This window comes from Oncorhynchus tshawytscha, linkage group LG01 (genome assembly GCF_018296145.1).
Source record: "Oncorhynchus tshawytscha isolate Ot180627B linkage group LG01, Otsh_v2.0, whole genome shotgun sequence".
In the NCBI taxonomy this organism is placed as follows: domain Eukaryota; kingdom Metazoa; phylum Chordata; class Actinopteri; order Salmoniformes; family Salmonidae; genus Oncorhynchus; species Oncorhynchus tshawytscha.
Window position 1 is genome coordinate 47,413,591 of NC_056429.1, and position 21,683 is coordinate 47,435,273.

At 41.9% G+C, this 21,683-nt stretch overlaps 1 protein-coding gene across 2 annotated transcripts in view; it reads right to left on the reverse strand.

Annotated features, from left to right (window-relative positions):
- LOC112252203 (seizure protein 6 homolog) overlaps positions 1–20,236 on the reverse strand; it is a 73,190-nt gene extending 52,954 nt beyond the window's left edge. The window contains exons 1-5 of one of the 2 annotated variants that reach the window (XM_024423248.2): positions 19,776–20,236; positions 18,291–18,367; positions 17,132–17,197; positions 7,165–7,377; positions 6,898–7,031 (exon numbers count right to left, since the gene is read on the reverse strand). In XM_024423248.2, coding sequence (XP_024279016.1) covers positions 6,898–7,031; positions 7,165–7,377; positions 17,132–17,197; positions 18,291–18,348 — 471 coding nt within the window. In that variant the 5' untranslated portion in view covers positions 18,349–18,367; positions 19,776–20,236. Of the gene's footprint in view, positions 1–6,897; positions 7,032–7,164; positions 7,378–17,068; positions 17,198–18,290; positions 18,368–19,775 lie in introns of both variants that reach the window. The other variant, XM_024423240.2, reaches the window with a different exon arrangement.
- Between the last annotated feature and the right edge of the window lie 1,447 nt (positions 20,237–21,683).

A 21,683-nucleotide genomic window follows, 5' to 3' on the forward strand; every position in this document is an offset into this window, starting at 1 on the left:
ATACAGTAGAATAGAATACAGTATATACATATGACATGAGTCAAGCAGTATGTAAACATTATTAAAGTAACTAGTGTTGCATTATTAAAGTGGCCGGTGATTTCAAGTCTATGTATATAGTGCAGCAGCCTCTAAGGTGCAGGATTGCTTAACCAGGTGGAAGCCGACGAGTGATGGCTATTTAACAGTCGGATGGCCTTAAGATAGAAGCTGTTTTTTAATCTTGCTCCCAGCTTTAAACTTTCTTCGACAACATATTAATAATATTTGCATATTATTAGTAGTATTGGGTAGAAAACACTCTGAAGTTTCTAAAACTGTTTGAATGATGTCTGTGAGTTTAACAGAACTCATGTTGGCAGGCAAAATCATGAGTTGAATTGAAAACAAGAAGTCAGAAATCTGAGCTTGTATGTATTCACCAGAGTCCCCAATGAAGTCCCCTTGAGATATGAATGATGGTGCACTGCCTAGGGGTTCCGCTAGATGTCAACCATCAATAGAAATTATAATGAGGCTTCTATGTTGTTGTGGGAGTGAATGAGAGCAGAATATATCAGATGCCCATCAAACAGCCATTTTGTGATGCACTTTTTCCTCATGGTAGTCAGTTGCGTTCCATTGCTCACGTAGACAAGAAGAAATACTCCGGTTGGAACTTTATTGAAGCTATATGTTAAAAACATCCTAATGATTGGTTCTGCACTTAGTTTGAAATGTTTCTTTGACTGGTAATATCACTTTTTGAAGTTTTCGTCCAATATAACGCTTACCAGAATTAACGTTTGGATATGTAGACCAAACGCCTAACAAAAGAAGGTATTTGGACATAAATAACGTACATTTTCAAACAAAACAAACATTTATTGTGGACCTGGGATTCCTGGAGTGCTTTCTGATGTAGATCATCAAAGGTAAGGGAATATTTATCATGTAATTTCCTGTTTATGTTGATGCAATCTTTGCAGCTGTGGTATTTTACTTTTGAGCACCGTCTCAGATTATTGCATGCTTTTCTTTTTCCGTAAAGTTTTTTTGAAATCTGACACAGCGGTTGCATTAAGGAGAGGTATATCTATAATTATATTATGCATATATCTATGCATGTATTGTGTAACATAAAGTCCTATGAGTGTCATCTGATGAAGATAATTCAAGGTTAGTGATTAATTTTATCTTTATTTCTGTTTTTTGTGAAGGCTATATTTTGCTGGAAAATGGCTGTGCTTATTGTGGTTTGGTGGAGACCTAACATAATAGTTTGTAGTGCTTTCGCTGAAAAGCCTATTTGAAATCGGACACTTTGGTGGGATTAACAACGTGAAAAGCTTTAAAATGATGTAAGACACATGTATGTTTTAGGAATTGTAATTATGAGATTTCTGTGGTTTGAATTTGGCGCCCTCTATTTTCACTGGTAGGTTAACTAGCCTCTCAAAGCACTTCATGATGACAGAAGTGAGTGCTACGGGGCGATAGTCATTTAGCTCCGTGACCTTTGCTTTCTTGGATACAGGAACAATGGTGGACATATTGAAGCAAGTGGGGACAGCAGACTGAGAAAGGGAGAGATCGAATATGTCCATAAATACTCCAGCCAGCTGGTCTGCGCGTGCTCTTAAGATGTGGCTAGGGATGCCGTCTGGGCTGGCAGCCTTGCGATGGTTAACACGTTTAAATGTCTTACTCACGTCAGCCACAGAGAAGGAGAGCTACAGTCCTTGGTAGTGGCCCACGTCGGTGGCACTGTGTTATCCTCAAAGCGGGCGAAGAAGGTGTTTAGCTTGTCCGGGAGCAAGACATTGGGTCTGCGATGTGGCTGGTTTTCCTTTTGTAGTCCGTGATTGTCTGTAGATCCTACCACATAGATCTAATGTCTGTGCCGTAGAATTGCGACTCTGCTTTGACTCTGTACTGACGTGTTGCCTGTTTTAATGCCTTACGCAGGGAATAACTACACTGTTTGTATTCAGCCATATTGCCAGTCACCTTGCCATGGTTAAATGCGGTGGTTCGCGCTTTCCGTTTTGTGTGATTGCTATCTATTCACAGTTTCTAGTTTGGTTAGGTTTTAATAGTCACAGTGGATAGAACAACTCCTAAACACTTCCTGATGAACTCAGTCACCGTATCCGTGTATTCATCTATGTTATTCTCAGAGGCTATCCCAGCTATAACATATCCCAGTTCGCGTGATCAAAACAATCTTGAAGCATGGATTCCGATTGGTCAGACCATCTTTGACTAGACCTTATCATGGATACTTCCTGTTTCAGTTACTTCATATAGGAATGTAGTACACGCGCTGGTCAATGTGTTGGTAGAACTTCGGTTGTGTTTTCCTCAAATTTGCTCTGTTAATATCCCCAGCTACAATAAATGTGGCCACAGGATATGTGGTTTCCAGTTTGCATAAAGTCCAGTGTAGTTCCTTGAGGGCAGACGTGCTATCGGCTTGAGGGGGAATATGCACGGCTGTGACTCTAACCGGAGATAATTATCTTGGGAGGTAATAGGGTCGGCATTTGACTGTGAGGTATTCTAGGTCGGGTGAACAAAAGGACTTGAGTTGCTGTATGTTATCACAATCACACCATGAGTAGTTAATCATGAAACATACACTTCGCCTTTCTTCTTCCCGTAGAGTTCTTTATTTCTGTCTGCACGATGTACTGAGAAACCAGATGGCTGAACGGACGAGGACAGTATATCCCGAGAGAGCCATGTTTCCAGGAAACAGAGTATGTTACAATCCCTGATGTCTCTCTGGAAGGAGATCCATGCCCTGACCTCGTCTACTTAATTATCCTGAGACTGAACATTACCGAATAATATACTCAGAAGCGGTGGATGGTGTTCACGCCTCTTGAGTTGGACTAGAAGTCCACTGCGAATACCCCTTCTGTGATGTTTTGGAGCACCCTCTGGATAAGGGAAATTGCCCTGGGGGGTACGAACAAAGGAAACAATTCGGGAAAGTTGTATTGTTGGTCGTACGACCGAAACTGAAACCTTTTGAATGCTGAAACCTGAACTAAAGACCTCGGTTTAAAAGCTGACAGTGTTTTTATATATTTTTTATTTTATTTTGAATCCTGCGGCTCTGTTGGGCTAAATTGCTGTGAGTGCTGCTATCTGTCCCGGGATCCTGCAAGATTCCATATAGGGGAGAGATGCAAAAGCCTAGCTAGCCTAGCTGGCTCTGTGGACTCAAATGGAGGCCGCTATTGAACGTTTCCAACGTTGCAGGAGCTGTGTTTACTTTGCTTTGATCCAGGACAATGTGGACGGTGTTGAATGTCAATGTAGCAACTGCTTGCTTACTGAGGACTACAGGAGCGAAGTAGCTACTTCTAGCAAGCAAGTAGCAAACCTACATGAGCTACTGGGGAACTCACGCCCACCTACTTTTTATTTTTCTTCCATCCCAGTAGCTGGACGCCACTCTGGTCTGGTGGAAGTTTCGCCGCTAGGCAGGGTTCCATCCCCGAAGGGGTCTCCCCCTTCCCTGGAAACGAAGCTGATCTCAACCCAACCAACCAGCCATGGAGGTACGTCACTCACCGTGGAAGTCGAAGAAGGCATTCTCTAGCAACAAAGGTCTCCATGGAGATGTTGAGCCCGGAACACAGACCAGAAACAGCTTTTATGCCCTGGATCCAGAAGTTCTGGAGACATCGTCCGTGGTGGTTTCCCAATCAAGATCGGATCCGGAGGTACCTGCGTCTTCGTCCTCGGCTCTCTCTCCCTCTCCGGTGGCTTCTACCTCAGGTTCAGATCCTCGGAGCTCCCAGTCTCACCAGACTGTGAGGCTGCCTGAGAGACCGGCCCATTCAACATCACCGGCTGTCATCATAGGCAGCTCTATGGTGAGAAACATCTCGGTCCCCAAGCCAAAAACCCTCTGCTACCAGGAGCACGAGTACAGGATATAATAAGACTGCTTCCGACTATTCTACCACAGATGCTGGGAGCTGACACTGTTGTAGTCCATGTGTGGTCAAACGACATCAGGAGGGCTAGCTCGGAACATTTGAAAATTGTTTTTAAAGAACTGATTTTAGCATTAAAAGACTCCAAAAAACAGCCAATAATTTCAGGCCCAGTACCATCGTTGGCCGCAGATGTGAAAGATTCAGCAGACTGCTGGCATTTCACATCTTGCTAAAAGACTACTGTAGCTCTGCTGGAGTCACTTTTATTGATAACTTTGACACCTTCTGGAAACAGACGATACTCTACAGGAATGAGTCCATCCAAATAATCTTGGCTCCTGGACTCAAATGACTGATGATTGGCTGAGAGAAATTGATGATAAAATGATTGTGGGGGCTGTCTTGTTACACTTCAGTGCAGCTTTGGACATCATTGATCACAGCCTGCTGCTGGAAAAACGTATGTGTTATAGCTTTACACCCCCTGCTATTTTTTATTTATTTCACTTTTATTTAACCAAGTAAGCTAGTTGAGAACAAGTTCTCATTTGCAACTGCGACCTGGCCAGGATAAAGCATAGCAGTTCGACACATACAACAACACAGAGTTACACATGGAATGAACAAAACATACAGTCAATAATACAGTAGAAAAAAAGTCTATACACAGTGAGTGCAAATTAGGTCAAATAAGGGAGTTAAGGCAATAAATAGGCCATGGTGGCTAAGTAATTACAATATGGCACTGGAATGGTAGATGTGCAAAAGATGGATGTGCAAGGAGAGATACTGTGGTGCAAAGGGAGCAAAATAAATAAATACAGTATGGGGATGAGGTAGATAGATGGGCTGTATACAGATGGGCTATGAACAGTTACAGTGATCTGTGAGCTGCTCTGATAGCTGGTTCTTAAAGCTAGTGAGGTAGATGGGAATCTCCAGCTTCAGTGATTTTTGCAGTTCGTTCCAGTCAGTGGCAGCAGAGTACTGGAAGGAAAGGCGACCAAAGAAGGAATTGGCTTAGGGGGTGGCCAGTGAGATATACCTGCTATAATGTGGATAAAGAGTTACTTGTCTAACAGAACACAGAGGGTGTTCTTTAATGGAAGCCTATAAAATATAATCCAGTTAGAATCAGAAATTACCCAGGGTAGCTGTTTAGGCCCCTTGCTTTTTTCAATGTTTACTAACAACATGCCACTGACTTTGAGTAAAGCCAGAGTTTCAACACTATACTCCTCAGCTACTTCAGCGACTGGAATGACTGCAATACAAAGAGCTGCAGTTAGTTTCAGAGTGGGTGGCAAGGAATAAGTTAGCTCTAAATATTTCTATAACTAAAAGCATTGTATTTGGAACAAAACACTCACTAAAGCCTAAACCTCAACTAAATCATGTGGAAAATGAGCACGTTGAGATGACTAAACTGCTTGGAGTAACACTAGATTGTAAACTGTCATGGTCAAAACATATTGATGCAGTAGTGGATGGCTGCAAACATTCTACTTTTAAACTCGGACAAAACAGAGATGCTTGTTCTAGGTCCCAAGAAACAAAGAGATCTTCTGTTGAATCTGACAATTAATCTTAATGGTTGTACAGTCGTCTCAAATAAAGACATAAAGGACCTCGGCGTTACTCTGGACCCTGATCTCTCTTTTGACGAACATATCAAGACTGTTTCAAGGACAGCTTTTTTCCATCTACGTAACATTGCAAAAATCAGAAAATTTCTGTCCAGAAAATGATGCAGAAAAATTAATCCATGCTTTTGTTACTTCTAGGTTAGACTACTGCAATGCTCTACTTTCCGGCTACCTGGATAAATCACTAAGTAAACTTCAGTTAGTGCTAAATATGGCTGCTAGAATCCTGGGCTTCTTTTTTAGAAATAGATCTTGCCTCTCCTTAAATGGCAGGATCAGATTGTACAGTCAATTTTCCTGCCAGTTCTTGACTAGGGTGACACAATTTACCAGAATTCAGCAGCCACTACTCTTAAACCTTTGGATGCCGTCTACAATTAGCGCCCTTCGCTTTATCACAGGTTGCAGTTTTAATACTCATCCCTGCATCTTGTACTAAAAGGTTGGCTGGTTCTCATAGATCACTTCACTATTCCCTTTTTGTTTACAAAGCTCCACTACACAAGCTTCTGACTTCGTTGTTGAAGTATAAAAACATGCATTACCAAACACATTCACAGGGTTGGTTAACTTGAGGTTCCTCGGGTCTCCACCAAATTAGGTAAATCCGCTTTTAGTTTTAATGCGCCTCACTGCTGGAACAATTTGGAGAACTCATAACAATTAGATGTTCTGGTGTCACTCTGCGGCTTAGGGTGTTAATTGTAGCGGAGTACTGTGACTGTTTTTCATAAATGTTGAGTTTTGTATTGATTGCTGTTTTGTGTTGTTATATTGTTGTTATCAGAGCCCTCTTGTGAATGAGACGGTCTCAATGGGTTTTCCCTGAATAAATAAAGAATAGTGGCCAACAATATCCGAATTTCCGAAGGTTTGTGTTAGCTAGCTACTGTGTGTGTTTGCTTATCCTGGAAGCAGAAGGGCTGAAGCGGTCCTATGTAAAACAATAGATCATGATTCAATTCAAAATCGGGATATCCAACCAGTGTAGGATGCCACTTTGAAGTCTGAGGGCACATCCCCTTCATTATGGTCGCTTCTTGCCGACACATCAAAGCAGCTGTTCCAGACTCACGTCAAGGACGTAGAGAGGCTGGCGTTAGCAAGACTAGCTAAATACTATCAAAACTATAGAAACCCTCAGTATCAAAACTCCCCAAAGGCAGCCTGAAAAGTAGCTGAATTTGTTGCTAGAATCTTTTACCAATAAAAGTTGCTGGAGGGGTCTCCAACTTTTTTTTTAGCAACTGAACAAAGTTGTTGTATTTGGTGCATGTGAAACATTTTATTTGATTTGATGACTAACGGTGCCTTACCTGAATTTCCACTCCATAACCCGGATACACTGTGATGCTGTAGATGCACTCCAGAGGAGAGTAAGGGGATGAGGAGAGAGGATTTGGAGACTCCACAATGCCCTCCATCCCAGAGAGACTGGCATTGCACTGCACTGGAGAGAGAAAGTCAGGATACTTGACTGAAAATGCACAAATATCTCAACCCTATGGAAGTAATGCCTATGAAACACTACATTCATCCTAATATTACATAATGTTAGGCATGCAATCCCGCCATTCATTTACCCGGCATATGCACTGTGGTGATGGTTGTGGTGGTGATCAAAGTGGTTGTCGTCTCCTCCTCTGTGGGTGATGTTACAGTTTTTCCTGCTCCTGATTGGCTGGCTGGGGGCGATGAGGTCAGGGCTGTGGTTAGCACCCCTGGTAGCATTACAGTGGCTGCAGGCTCAGTCTGCCCAAGCTGTGGTACAGCCTGAATAGGTTTGGTTGTTGTGCCTGCAATCAAGGCAGAGTGTTTAAACTAGGGATGGGCAACTGGCGGCCCATGGGCCCCCTCTTTTGCAGTCGGATCAATTTCCAAAAAGTATTCACACCCCTTGACTTTTTCCACATTTTGCTGTGCTACAGAATGAATTTAAAAATGAATAAATTGAGATTTTCACTGGCCTATACACAATACTCCATAATATCAATGTGGATGGGGGAAGCTAACATATGGAATTGTTTTAAGATGGTCAAACAAAAATCTAAATATTTATTTTAGTATTTGAGTATTTTTTCAAATATTGAATTTTGCCATTACTACTATAGCCTATAAGAACACATTGAATAACACATGCATAAATGGCAAAACAGAGAGTCAAAAAATACTTCATAAGGAATAAGGTTTTGAAATGTCTGTCCTATATATAGGACATACGAAAATTCAGGGAATATTTTAGTTTTTTGGACTCATATTTAACCCCCGTTTTTTGTTGTCACAAAACTACCTCCATACATCCATAAAATGTTTTAACCGGTACCGGGTTAACTTCAGATGAGTCCTGTGACACTTGTGGGGGCTGTAGAGCAAAACGGAGAACACCATTGTGTTTTTTAAATTGTTGCAACTCGTATTACAATCGGATTCCACGCTTCAAGATTGCTTCGATCACGTTGACTGGGATATGTCCGCATAGTTTCGGACAATAACATTGATGAATACGCTGATTCGGTGAGCGAGTTTATTAGCAAGTGCATCAGTGATGTTGTACCCACAGCGTCTATTAAAACTCTCCCCAACCAGAAACCGTGGATTGATGGCAGTATTCATGCAAAACTGAAAGCGTGAACCACTGCTTTTAATCAGGGCAAGGTGACCGGAAACATGACCGAATACAAACCGTGTAGCTATTCCATCCGCAAGTCGATCAAACAAGCTAAGCGTCAGTATACTGTAGAGACAAAGTGGAGTTGCAATTCAACGGCTCAGACACGAGAGGTATGTGGCAGGGTCTACAGTCAATCACGGACTACAAAAGGAAAACCAGCCCCATCGCGGAACACGATGTCTTGCGCCCAGACAAACTAAACAACTTCTTTGCTCGCTTTGAGGACAATACAGTGCCACTGACATGGCCCGCTACCAAAACCTTCGGGCTCTCCTTCACTGCAGCTAACGTGAGTAAAACATTTAAACGTGCTAACCCTCGCAAGGCTGCCGGCCCAGACGGCATCCCCAGCCACGTCCCCAGAGCATGCGCAGTCCAGCAAGCTGGTGTGTTTACGGACATATTCAATCAATCCTTATCCCACTCTGCTGTTCCCACATGCTTCATGAGGGCCACCATTGTTCCTGTTCCCAAGAAAGCTAAGGTAACTTAGCTAAATGACTATTGCCCCGTAGCACTCACATCCGTCATCATGAAGTGCTTTGAGAGACTAGTCAAGGACCATATCACCTCCACCCTACCTGACACCCTAGACCCACTCCAGTTTGCTTACCGCACCAATAGGTCCACAGACGACGCAATCGCTATCACACTGCACACTGCCCTATCCCATCTGGACAAGAGGAATACCTATGTAAGAATGCTGTTCATCAACTACAGCTCAGCATTTAACACCATAGTACCCTCCAAACTCGTCATTAAGATCGAGAACCTGGGTCTTGACCCTGCCCTGTGCAACTGTGTCCTGGACTTCCTGACGGGCCGCCCCCAGGTGGTGAGAGTAGGAAACAACATCTCCACCCCACGGATCCTCAACACTTGGGCCCCACAAGGGTGCGTTCTCAGCCCTCTCCTGTACTCCCTGTTCACCCATGACTGCGTGGCCATGCACGCCTCCAGTTTGCCTCCAGTTTGCAGACAACACTACAATGGTAGGCTTGATTACCAACAACAACGAAATGGCCTATAGGGAGGTGGTGAGGGCCCTCGGAGTGTGGTGTCAGGAAAATAACCTCACACTCAATGTCAACAAAACAAAGGAGATGATCGTGGACTTCAGGAAACAGCAGAGGGAGCAGCCCCCTATCCACATCAACGGGACATTAGTGGAGGAGGTGGAAAGTTTTTAAGTTCCTCGGCGTACACATCACGGACAAACTGAATTGGTCCACTCACACAGACAGCATTGTGAAGAAGGCGCAGCAGCGCCTCTTCAACCTCAGGAGGTTGAAGAAATATGTCTTGTCACCAAAAACACTCACAAACTTTTACAGATGCACAATCGAGAGCATCCTGTCGGGCTGTATCACCGCCTGGTATGGCAACTGGTCCGCCCACAACCGCAAGGCTCTCCAGAGGGAGTAGTGAGGTCTGCACAACGCATCACCGGGGGGCAGACTACCTGCCCTCCAGGACACCTACACCACCCGATGTCACAGGAAGGCCAAAAAGATCATCAAGGACAACAACCACCTGAGCCACTGCCTGTTCACCCTGCTATCATCCAGAAGGCGAGGTCAATACAGGTGCATCAAAGCGGGGACTGAGAGACTGAAAAACTGAATTTATCTCAAGGCCATCAGACTGTTAAACAGCCATCACTAACATTGAGTGGCTGCTGCCAACATATAGACTCATCTCTAGCCACTTTAATAATAAAAAATGTATGTCATAAATGTATCACTAGCCACTTTAAACAATGCTACTTTATACAATGTTTACACACCCTTCATTACTCATCTCATATGTATATGCTGTACTCTAATACCATCTACTGCATCTTGCCTTTGCCATTTGGCCATCGCTCATTCATATATCTGTATGTACATATTCGTATTAATTCCTTTACACTTGTGTGTATAAGGTAGTTGTTGTGAAATTGTTAGATTACTTGTTAGATATTACTGCATGGTCGGAACTAGAAGCGCAAGCATTTCGCTACACTCGCATTAACATCTGCTAACCATGTGTATGTGACAAATAAATCAAATTTGATCTGATTTTACAGATGCAGAACAGTTACTATTGCATTCACGTGGTACCTACTATGAACATGGAGACAGGGCAAGTCGTTTGCTGACATTCTGGAGAACTTTGGCTGCTTCTCCGGTTATAAGATGAATCTCCAGAAAAGTGAGTGCTTCCCAATCAGCGCTACAACTCCAGCAGACAGACTTGGCTTTCAGCTTAGCTGCTCTGGTTTCAAATATCTTGGAGTGAACGTAACTAGTTAATTACATTCTCTTTTTTCTGCAAACTTTGCTCCCCTCCTTACGCAAATGAAATCAGATTTTCAGAGATGGGGTAACTTACCAATATCACTTATAGGAAGGATTAATGCTGTAAAAATGAACAGTTTACCCTAATTCCATTATCTATTTCAATCTCTCCCATTGTTTTTACCAAGTCAATCATTTGGGCTGTTATCACATTTATCTGGGGAGGAAAGGTACCTGGAGTCAGTAGATCTTTACTTCAGAGATGCACGTTTAGTGGAGGGCTTGCTCTACCCAACTTTTTATACTATTACTGGGCAGACAACTTTCAGAAATTGCCATTCTGGTTACATTCTCCAGATACCCCATGGTGCCACCTAGAGGCACATTCTTGTATTTCTGCTTCTCTTCCTACTTTACTCTGCTCTTTTCTCCCAGCATCCCCCACTCGCTATACTGGAAATCCTGTAGTGCTTTCCACACTTAAGATTTGGTATCAGTTTCGACTGCATTTTAATTTCTCCTCTGCATCTACTATGGATCCTATTGATAAGAATCACTTATTCTCCGCTTCCCTAATAGATAATGATTTCTCTTACTAGACAAGTAAATGTATTAAGTCCTTATATGTAGATGGAATTTTTTCTAGTTTTCCCAACTGGGTCTCTTTGCCTCCATCTCACTTTTTCAGATACCTTCAAATTAGGCATTGTGTCTCCTTACAATGTTCTGGCCTCCCTGCTCCACCCCCTTGCTAACCCTGGAATGGCATTTTGACTCTATCACTTCGACAGAAAGCAGTAATTTCTCAGATCTGTGTATTATGTCATTGGACAAACATTCCACTAACAAAACTAAATCTGCATGGGAACAGGAAATGGGTGTTGAATTTACACAGGAGTGGTGGGATGAGGCGATTGATAGAGTATGCTCCACTACATCTTGTGCTCGTGTTGGTCACATACAATTTAAGGTTTTTATATAGAGTGCATTTTTCCAAATCAAGATTGTCTGAAATATCTGCAAATGTAAATGATGAGTGTGATAGATGTCATGTCTCAACATGTGATCTTAGTTCATTCAATGTTCAAAACTACAAAATTACTGGGATTCTATTATTTTTTTTAATTATCTGAGGTGCTTGAAATTAACCTGCAGCCATGACCTTTGGTAGCTGTTTTTGGTATTCTGGAAGACTTGTTCTCCTTGGACTCCAAACATGCCGATACTGTTCCTTTTACATCCTTATTGGCTTGACGTATAATTATATTCTCTGTTAGAAAATGGCAACCATTTATATCATACTTCAATGGCTTGCAGAGGTTCCTGTATGATGAGATGCTTTAAGGTTTCCAAGTAGTCATTACATTATAGGTGCAGTCATCAATATAATGCTATCCAGTACAAGCAAGTTTGTCTGTTTACTGATCATTTATTTATTTATTTTGGTTGCTCCACTTTTTGTATTTTGAATCTGTATTGAGTTTGAGTTTGAGTTTGTATGTGAGACAATTTAATTTTTCCTGTATTCTTGTTTATTTGTTGTGATATCTCTGTGGAATGTTTTTCTAGGACTGAACTGTGGGAGGGTGTGGGGTGGGTTGGGTATATGGGGTGGGTGGTTGGGGTGAGTGGTTGTGAGGGAATTGAAGTGGGTGAACTGAGGAAGGGCGTAGAAGTAAGGAAGGGACGGGGGGTGGAAGTGTTGTGTGGAGGGAGGAAGGGTGGTTGGGATATGGTAAAATCGTTCTACTTACATTGGTGTACATTTTGTAAAACTTGAATAAAATATATACAAACACTTTTTTCCACTCAGCAATCTATACACAATAACCCATAATGACAAAGCAAAAACAGGTTTTTAGAAATACCATATTTACATAAGTATGCCATGAGACTCGAAATTGAGCTCAGGTGCATCCTGTTTCCATTGATCATCCTTGAGAAGTTTCTACAACTTGATTGGAGTCCACCTGTGGTCAATTCAAATGATTGGACATAATTTGGAAAGGCACACACCTGTCTATATAAGGTCCCACAGTTGACAGTGCATATCAGAGCAAAAACCAAGCCATGGGCTCAAAGAAATTGTCTGTAGAGTGCGGGGACAGAATTGTATTGAACCACAGATCTGGGGAAGGGTACTGGGGATGCTGTGGGGATGTTTTTCTGCGGCAGGGACTGGAAGACTAGTCAGGATAGAGGCAAAGATGAACGGAGCAAAGTACAGAGAGATCCTTGATGAAAACTTGCTCCAGAGAGCTCAGACTAGGGCGAAGGTTCACCTTCCAATAGGACAACAACCCTAAGCGTACAGCCAAGACAACGCAGGAGTGGCTTCGGGACAAGTCTCTGAATGTCCTTGAGTGGCCCATCCAGACCCCAGACTTGAACCCGACCTAAAAATAGCTGTGCAGCAATACTCCCCATCCAACCTGACAGAGCTTGAGAGGATCTGCAGAGAAGAATGGGAGAAACTCCCCAAATACAGGTGTGCCAAGCTTGTAGTGTCATACACAAGAATCAAAGTTGTAACGGCTGCTAAAGGTGCTTCAACAAAGTACTGAGTAAAGGGTCTGAATATTTACGTAAATGCGAAATTTCAGATTTTTTTATTTTGATAAATTAGCAACAATGTATTGAAACCTGTTTTTGCTTTGTCATTATGGGGTATTGTGTGTAGCTTGATGAGGAAAAGGTAGGGAGGTAGGGGAGTAGATCAGAAAACCAGTTAGTATTTGATGTGACCACCATTTGCCTCATGCAGTGCGACACATCTCCTTCGCATAGTTGATCAGGCCTGTAGAATGTTGTCCCACTCATCTTCAATGGCTGTGCAAAGTTGTTGGATATTGGCGGGAACTGGAACACTGTCGTACACATCGACCCATAGTATCCCAAACATGCGCAATGGGTGACATGTCTAGTGAGTATGCAGGCCATTGAAGAACTGGAAAATGTTTAGCTTGCAGGTATTATGTACAGATCCTTGCGACATGGGGCCATGCATTATCATGCTGAAACATGAGGTGATGGCGGTGGATGAATGGCACAACAATAGGCCTCAGAATCTCGTTACAGTATCTCTATGCATTTAAATTGCCAATCGATAAAACGCAATTGTGTTTGTTGTCCATAGCTTATGCCTGCCCATACCAAAACCCCGCCATGGGGCACTCTGTTCACAATGTTGACATCAGCAAAACACTCGCCCACACGACGCCATGCACGTGGTCTGGAGTTCTGAGTCCGCAGACCACATGTATGTAAATTCTCTAAAACGACGTTGGTCGTAGAAATGAGAGAAATTAACATTATATTCTCTGGCAACAGCTCTGGTGGACATTCCTGCAGCAGCATGCCAATTGCACGCTCCCTCATAACTTGAGACATCTGTGGCATTGTGTTGTGTGATAAACTCCTTTAACAACTGGAATGGGATAAGCTTCTTGATATACCACACCTGTCACGTGAATGGATTATCTTGGCAAAGGAGAAATGCTCACTAACAGGGAAGTAAACACAGTTGTGCAGAAAATTTGAGAGAAATACGCTTGGAACATTTCTGGGATTTTTCATTTCAGCTTAACTTACTATTGAGAGTTAGAATATCAAATAAAATCAAAAATAAAATCTTATTGGTCACATACACATGGCTAGCAGATGTTATCGCGGGTGTAGCGGAATGCTTATGCTTCTAGATCCGACAGCGCAGCAGTATCTAAAAGGTAATATCTAACAAACTCCACAACAAAACCTAATACAGACAATCTAGTAAAGGAATGGGATGAGAATACATAAGTATAAAATATATGGATGAGCAGTGACAGAGCGACTAAGATGCAATAGATAGTAAAGAATAGATAGTGAAGGACACAGTATACAGTATATACATGTGAGATGAGTAATGTGAGATATGTAAACATTATTAAAGTGATTAGTGTTCCATTTATTAAAGTCGCCAATGATATCAAGTCTGTAGGTAGGCAGCCGCCTCTCTGTGCTATAGTGGGGGCTGTTTAATAATCTGATGGCCTTGAGATAGAAAGGTTGAAAAATAGCTTCTATCCCAGCTTTGATGCACCTGTATTGGACTTAACTTCTGGATGTAAGTGGGGTGAACAGGTCGTGGCTTGGCGGTGATATAGCCTGACAAGATGCTCTCAATTGTGCACCTGTAAAAGTTAGTGGGGGTTTTCGGTGACAAGCCAGATTGTTTCAGCCTCCTGAGGTTGAAGAGACACTGTTGCGCCTTCTTCACCACACTACTGTGTGCGTGGACCATTTCAGTTTGTCGGTGATACATACACCGAGGAACTTAAAACCTTCCACCTTCTCCACTGCTGTCCCATCAATGTGGATAGGGGGGGTGCTCCTTCTGCTGTTTCCTGAAGTCCATAATCATCTCTTTTGTTTTGCTGACGTTGAGTGAGAGGTTATTTTCCTGACACCACACTCCGAGGGCCCTCACCATCTCCCTGTAGGCTGTCTCGTCATTGTCGGTAATCAAGCCTACCACTGTAGTGACCACGCAGTCGTGGGTGAACAGGGAGTACAGGAGAGGGCTGAGAACGCACCCTTGTGGGGCCCCAGTGTTGAGGATAAGCGGACTGGAGATGTTGTTTCCTACCTTCACCACCTGGGTGTGGCCCGTCAGGAAGTCCAGGACCCAGTTGCACATGCTGGGGTCGAGACCCAGGGTCTCAAGCTTAATGATGATTTTGAAGGGTACTATATGGTGTTGAATGCTGAGCTGTAGTCAATGAACAGGTATTCCTCTTGTCCAGATGGGATAGGGCAGTGTGATGGCGATTGCATTGTATGTGGACCTATTGGGGCAGTAAGCATATTGGAGTGGGTCTAGGGTACCAGGTAGGGTGGAGGTGATATGATCCTTGACTAGTCTCTCAAAGCACTTCATGATGATAGAAGTGAGTGCTATGGGGGGATAGTCATTTAGTTCAGTTACCTTAGCTTTCTTGGGAACAGGAACAATGGTGGCCATCTTAAAGCATGTGGGGAAGGCAGACTGGGATAGAGATTGATTGAATATGTCCGTAAACACACCAGCCAGCTGGTTTGCGCATGATCTGAGGACGTGGCTAGGGATGCCATCTGGGCCGGCAGTATTGCGAGGGTTAACACGTTTAAATGTTTTACTCACGTCGGCCACGGAGAAGGAGAGCCCACAATAGTAGAATACACAAGGTGCAATTTTGAAATATGTTTTTGCATCAGCAGTTTTCTCTTGTGATGTCAGTTACTGAAAGTCACTGAATTACCTGAAGTCAGCTAACATTTTTTAGATTGTAAATTAGCCTTGCGGCCAGCTATCTAAACTTGTAGTAATAATGGTTGAAATACCGAATGGGGGGCCCACGTTGATAACAAGTCACTCTGTCAGATATTATATTAAAAAATGCAAACATTTTTCTACACCCTATGGCAAAATGAGTAGAATTGCATGAAATGATGTGTAAAACTTAATTTCGCTTAGGGCCCCAAAAGGAGTGAATGTGTGGATATGGATTTGGGTACGCAGACCCACAAGCCACTGCAGTCCCCTGTGATAAGTTACGATTTCTTGTGGCCCCCAACCCCATCAAAGTTGCCCATCCCTGTTTTAAACACGGCAAGTTTTGTCATGAGTGTGTTGATTGGTCAGCATCTTGGCCCCAGCCTACCCTTCTATATATGCAGTTGGTTTTGGTTCATTTGAAAAGTGCTTTACAAATAAAAGTATTTCTGTTGTTATTATTAATTAGTAGTAGCATATTGTCCACATCCACATTACCAACAAACTAACATGGTCCAAGCACACCAAGACAGTCGTGAAGAGGGCACAACAAAACCTACTCCCCCTCAGGATGCATCACTGCCTGGTATGGCAACTGCTCTGCCTCCGACTGCAAGGCACTACAGAGGATAGTACGAACGGCCCAGTACATCACTGGGGCCAAGCTTCCTGCCATCCAGGACAGCTATACCAGGCGGTGTCAGAGGAAGGCCCTAACAGTTGTCAAAGACTCCAGCCACCCTAGTCATAGACTGTTCTCTCTGCTACCGCACGGCAAGCGGTACCGGAGCACCATGTCTAAGTCCAAGTGGCTTCTAAACAGCTTCTACCCCCAAGCCATAAGACTCCTGAACATCTAATGAAATCCCCCCCCACACACACACCTCTTTAACACCGCTCCTACTCTCTATTTTTTATCATCTATGCATAGTCACTTTAATAACTCTTACCTACATGTACATATTACCTCAACTAACCGGTGTCCCCACACATTGACTCTGTACCGATACCCCCCTGTATATAGTCTCGCTATTGTTATTTTAATGCTGTTCTTTAATTACTTGTTACTTTTATTTCTTATTCTTATCCATATTTTTTTAAACTGCATTGTTGGTTAGGGGCTCGTAAGTAAGCATTTCACTGTAGGTTGTGTTTGGCACATGTGACTAATAAAATTTGACTGATATTAATTAATATCAGTATTGATAGAATAATGTAAAACTGCTATTGGTGAGCTATACTACCTGTATTGATTGGGGCATGGCCCAGGTACTCCTTACTCAGAAGGGCTGCATGGATCAGCTCACCCAATGGATGGGGACCAGGACCTGCTGTGGGAGTAGCCTCATGGTCAGGTGTCACAAAGCTCACACCTAAGTGGAAAGAGATATATATAAATATATATAATGACTTGTGAAAACAAACTTCAAAGGGAGGAATTTAAACTATGATTGGCAAATTCATTATTTTTTTAAAATTAATCAAGAAACACCTGTCACAAGAAACATTGCTGCCTCTTTCTCTATCACTTCCACACACACGCTAGTGCTAAGCGATTAGAGCTATTTGAGGTCGGTTTGATTATAAAAAAAGATCAAATGTTCCATTTCAATAATTGTTTAAAACATTAAATGTTTTAAATATGTGGGTTGAATTTTGTAACACAGATAAATCCATTAATAAAAGTCCCATGATAGTAGTGACCGCCCATGACTGTTTATCATATATTAACCATCAGTTATTTACATTACTTTAATAAAATATTTCAGTTGTTGTGTATATTACATTTGTTTTATTTGACAATTTATGTAATTCCAAGTCATCATCTCATCTCTATAGAGCTGCTGGCTATGCTGTCTGACAAAGACACTATTTTAGTAGTTTCTCAAAGTAAATAAGCCATACTTTTATGACTGCTGAATGCCAACTATCAATCACTTAGATCATGTATGGTATTTTCAGGTAGAGATACCTTGCAAATAAACTGCCCTCTTGATTGCGCATTCTTCTCTCAAGTAGCAGACGTAAAAGAAACAAAGACCGGACAAGTTTATCCGCACAATGGATTATGATCATTGTAGTTAATTATCAAATTTTCTGCGGATAACTACAGTATAAAGAAATTTGGACTGTTGTAATAAACTACAATTCCCGACTACTAAGCACAGTTCGGGCATATGATCGGACTTATCTCTAGAGAAACTACAGCGCACATTGCATTGAGCTCACAGAAAAAAAAGCTGAATGACATGAAATTCAAATAATGTAACTGATTTCAGTCAATTTGTTATTTAAAAAACAAAAAATAACCAACATTTCAGTTAATCGCTCAGCACTAACCAACACACACACACACACACACACACACACACACACACACACACACACACACACACACACACAACACACACACACACACACACACACACACACACACACACACACACACACACACACACGTGTTACCTGTAGTTAGGTGGAGGATGGTGACAGATAGTGTCACAGCAAGAACTGTAGACACCATGGCTTAGTATCAGAACAGCCTGACAGAGAGTGGAGGAAAACAGAAGTGGGGAGAGAAAGACATTTTGAGGAAGGAAGGGAGAACAGATACGGCCTAAATTATGGTAAGAAAGTAAAGCAAGAGAGCAAAAGGAAAATGCTTCGAAATCTGAGTACATTTCTCAATGCATGCCTTACTGCAGTATTGTACTTTAATCAGAACAACAGCACCAGCAACTACACTGATCATTAAAAACCTACAGTAAATCTGTAGTTTGCTTAAGCTTTAGAGCAGGGGTGTCAAACATACAGAGGGGGTACAATCTGGCTCGCAGTGGTGGTGGACTAAAAAAATACAAATGTAAAAAAAAATGTTTTTTTAAATTGACCTTTATTTTCAACAGGCAAGAAATATAACCAATTTCAGTGCAGCCCTCCGGACCTCATTGAAGACCGAATGAGGTCCCCAGGGCAAAATGCGTTTGACACCCCTGCTTTAGAGAGACAGATATTAAAAGGTGCAGTCTGTGACCTGGGAATCTGTTCAATGGTCATTTACATTTTTGATTCCTAAAGAATATAACATACACATGGGCTTAGCCCAAATGTCTTACTCTATCATAAGCCAAGGTTGTACTGCTCCATTCTTTACAAACAATAAACAAACAAGGTATAGCTTCAAAATGTTTAAAACTGTTTGTTGTTTATTTTATTTAACCAGGTAAGTAAATTAAGAACAAATTCTAATTTACAAAATGTGTATGAGGGAGGGTTCATTTCCCCAACACATCCATTCCTGTATAAACAAACCCCTCTCAAATTCATAGACAAATTAGTGTAATCCACATGATAGTTTAAAACATGTATTTACATTTGTTCACACTATTGTTATTTGTAAACAATGGGGTAATTAAACATGATTTTAGGTTATGATAGGGTAGGGTAAGCTCATGCTATGACAGTGGTGCTAAACTCAAGAGATGTATAAAGTATATACATGGGTATATCAAGCATTTCAATGTCATTGAACATATCCCTATCTACCATTTCGTATATTTACATCTACAATAAAAGTGCCTAGGTGAAATTGCTCATAACGTGATATTATCAGCAGTGCAGTATTGTTTATCATTTGTGTTTTTAGTGTTGTCTTCCATCAATATCTGACCATGTAAATCTATCTCACAACATAAAATAAGAGGGAAAGGCTATCACATCCCTCTTCGTTTTCAAAATATCCACAAAATCATTATATTTGCCCGACAACCACTATTCAAACATGAATAGGCCTAATTTGTATTTGTGTCAGAGAAAACCAGAATATATTTGTTTGGTTTAAGATCTCATTGCAGGTAGCGTTTGTTGTGCAAGGTGATGGAGAAGAAAAAGAGACCTGCGCTTATTATTAGGCCTATGCGTAATAGTTAACAGCGAGGGAAACATACATACCTGGAAAATCACGTCCTGAACTACTCCACTATTATTTTCCGTTTCTCTTACACACTGGTATTCGCGTTTCAGTCAAAAATCTGGCTATTGTTGGTTGAGCTATGTTCTTTTTTACTGCGTTCCTTCGAGTCCCTTATATAAAATACCAGCGCTGACGCTGCGCGTTAAATTTGTTTAAATTATAATTTACTTCCACCCGGCCCTGCTCTTTGTGTGAGTATGCAGGGGTTTTTGTGACTACACCAATCTAATATCGTAATCACTACCATTGATTTTCCAAAATATGTGGAAAGGTATCCCGCTGTCTATTGAATCCGCTCCCCCTTTGTCCTTGATGGCATGTCTATCCCGCCTCTCTCTCTTATTTCTTGGCCCCGAAGCAGGCGAGCGGGTGGGCAGAACGCTGGTAGCTGTTTCTACGCGTATGGTTGAAGCGTTGGTGTGTGTGAGGGCATTTAAATCGGGAGTAATAGCTCACAGATGCGCCCTGGTGGATGTTCGCAGATTTGCATGAACTTGGTTCTCTTGGCGAAGAGCTGTACACCGACACAGTGCTGGAACAGCAACACACATCTAATTAGAAGACAACAAATCTATTTCACTTCAATTGACCACACCCTTCGGTATTTTCCGTAAAGGACGATATTAATACTTTGGCGCTTTGCGGACACGTCGAATGCGGAACAAATATTATCGAGTTGCATCGGCTCAGCCCATCAAGATAGATAGACCGTGAAGCACAGAACAAAAAGAGGGACAGTGGTGAGTCATTAGGCTACAATTAAAATGCATTAGGAACCATGCATGCACGCATACCAGATACCTTTTTAATGGTTGTCTAGAACTGAATACCCTACACAATATAGCCTATTTGTATAGCGTATATATTTAAATGTCGACTATCTTCAGATAGGTTGGGCTTTTTTGTGTAAACCAAAAAAGACCTTTGCTCATACAGTAAATCTAATAGGCCTATGTATTTGGATGTGTGCAAGATGGTAAGCTCAATCAGACAAGTTAAAATATGATTCCTCAACTGTTATTTTTTTTCTCTTTATTTTATCAGGGAGACCAAGGTCTCTTTTACAGAAGAGCCCTGAATTACAGAAATTCAAGAAAATAAACACATCAAAATATAAATACAAAATGCAAGCAGAAAGAAAAAAACGGTCATAAAAAACAAACAAGGTCCTCAATCAGCTTTCTGAATTTCCCTAGAGGCACCAGAATATCAAATTTAAGAACATTTTGAAGGTGCAATAAAACTTCAAGCTGATTTAGCTAACTCCGTCTTGACCAAAGGAACTTCCAGAGTACCCTGAGACCAGGTACGGCCAGCCCACTTATGGCGGCAGATTGACGATGGCGACATTTTCTGAGCTAAACTAACCAAGACGCACCTCCAACAACACATAAAAACTCACATAATTCTGCCCAAAAACAATGACAATGTCTCTCAACCAGTGGCATATGGACTTTTTATGTGAGTGCTAATGCCACTGTGTGATAAACAGTGCTCACCTTGTCAAAGGCAAGGGCGCAACATATTTTACTTGTCTATTCCCAGCATGTCTCTATAGGGTGCTGTTGGAGAGACGCATCACTGCGGCACTCCACCAAATTTCCATCCCAAAAGTAACCTAATATATATCATGTAGCAGATATAGGATATGGTAGAAAGAGTATGTGGCCTTTTTTGTAGCCTACAGACTGGAGATAAAATGAATATCAGTGTAATGAGACAGATACTTTCTACATCATGCAGGTTTCTCAAATCAAATACCCTCACCTAAATGGCACCCAATCAAATAAAAAATGCACTGTTATTTTAACAAACATATCCTAAAAATAGGACAGGTCAAAGTAAAGTGGACAATATGGAATGGACAATCACAACTGTTGTCCAGG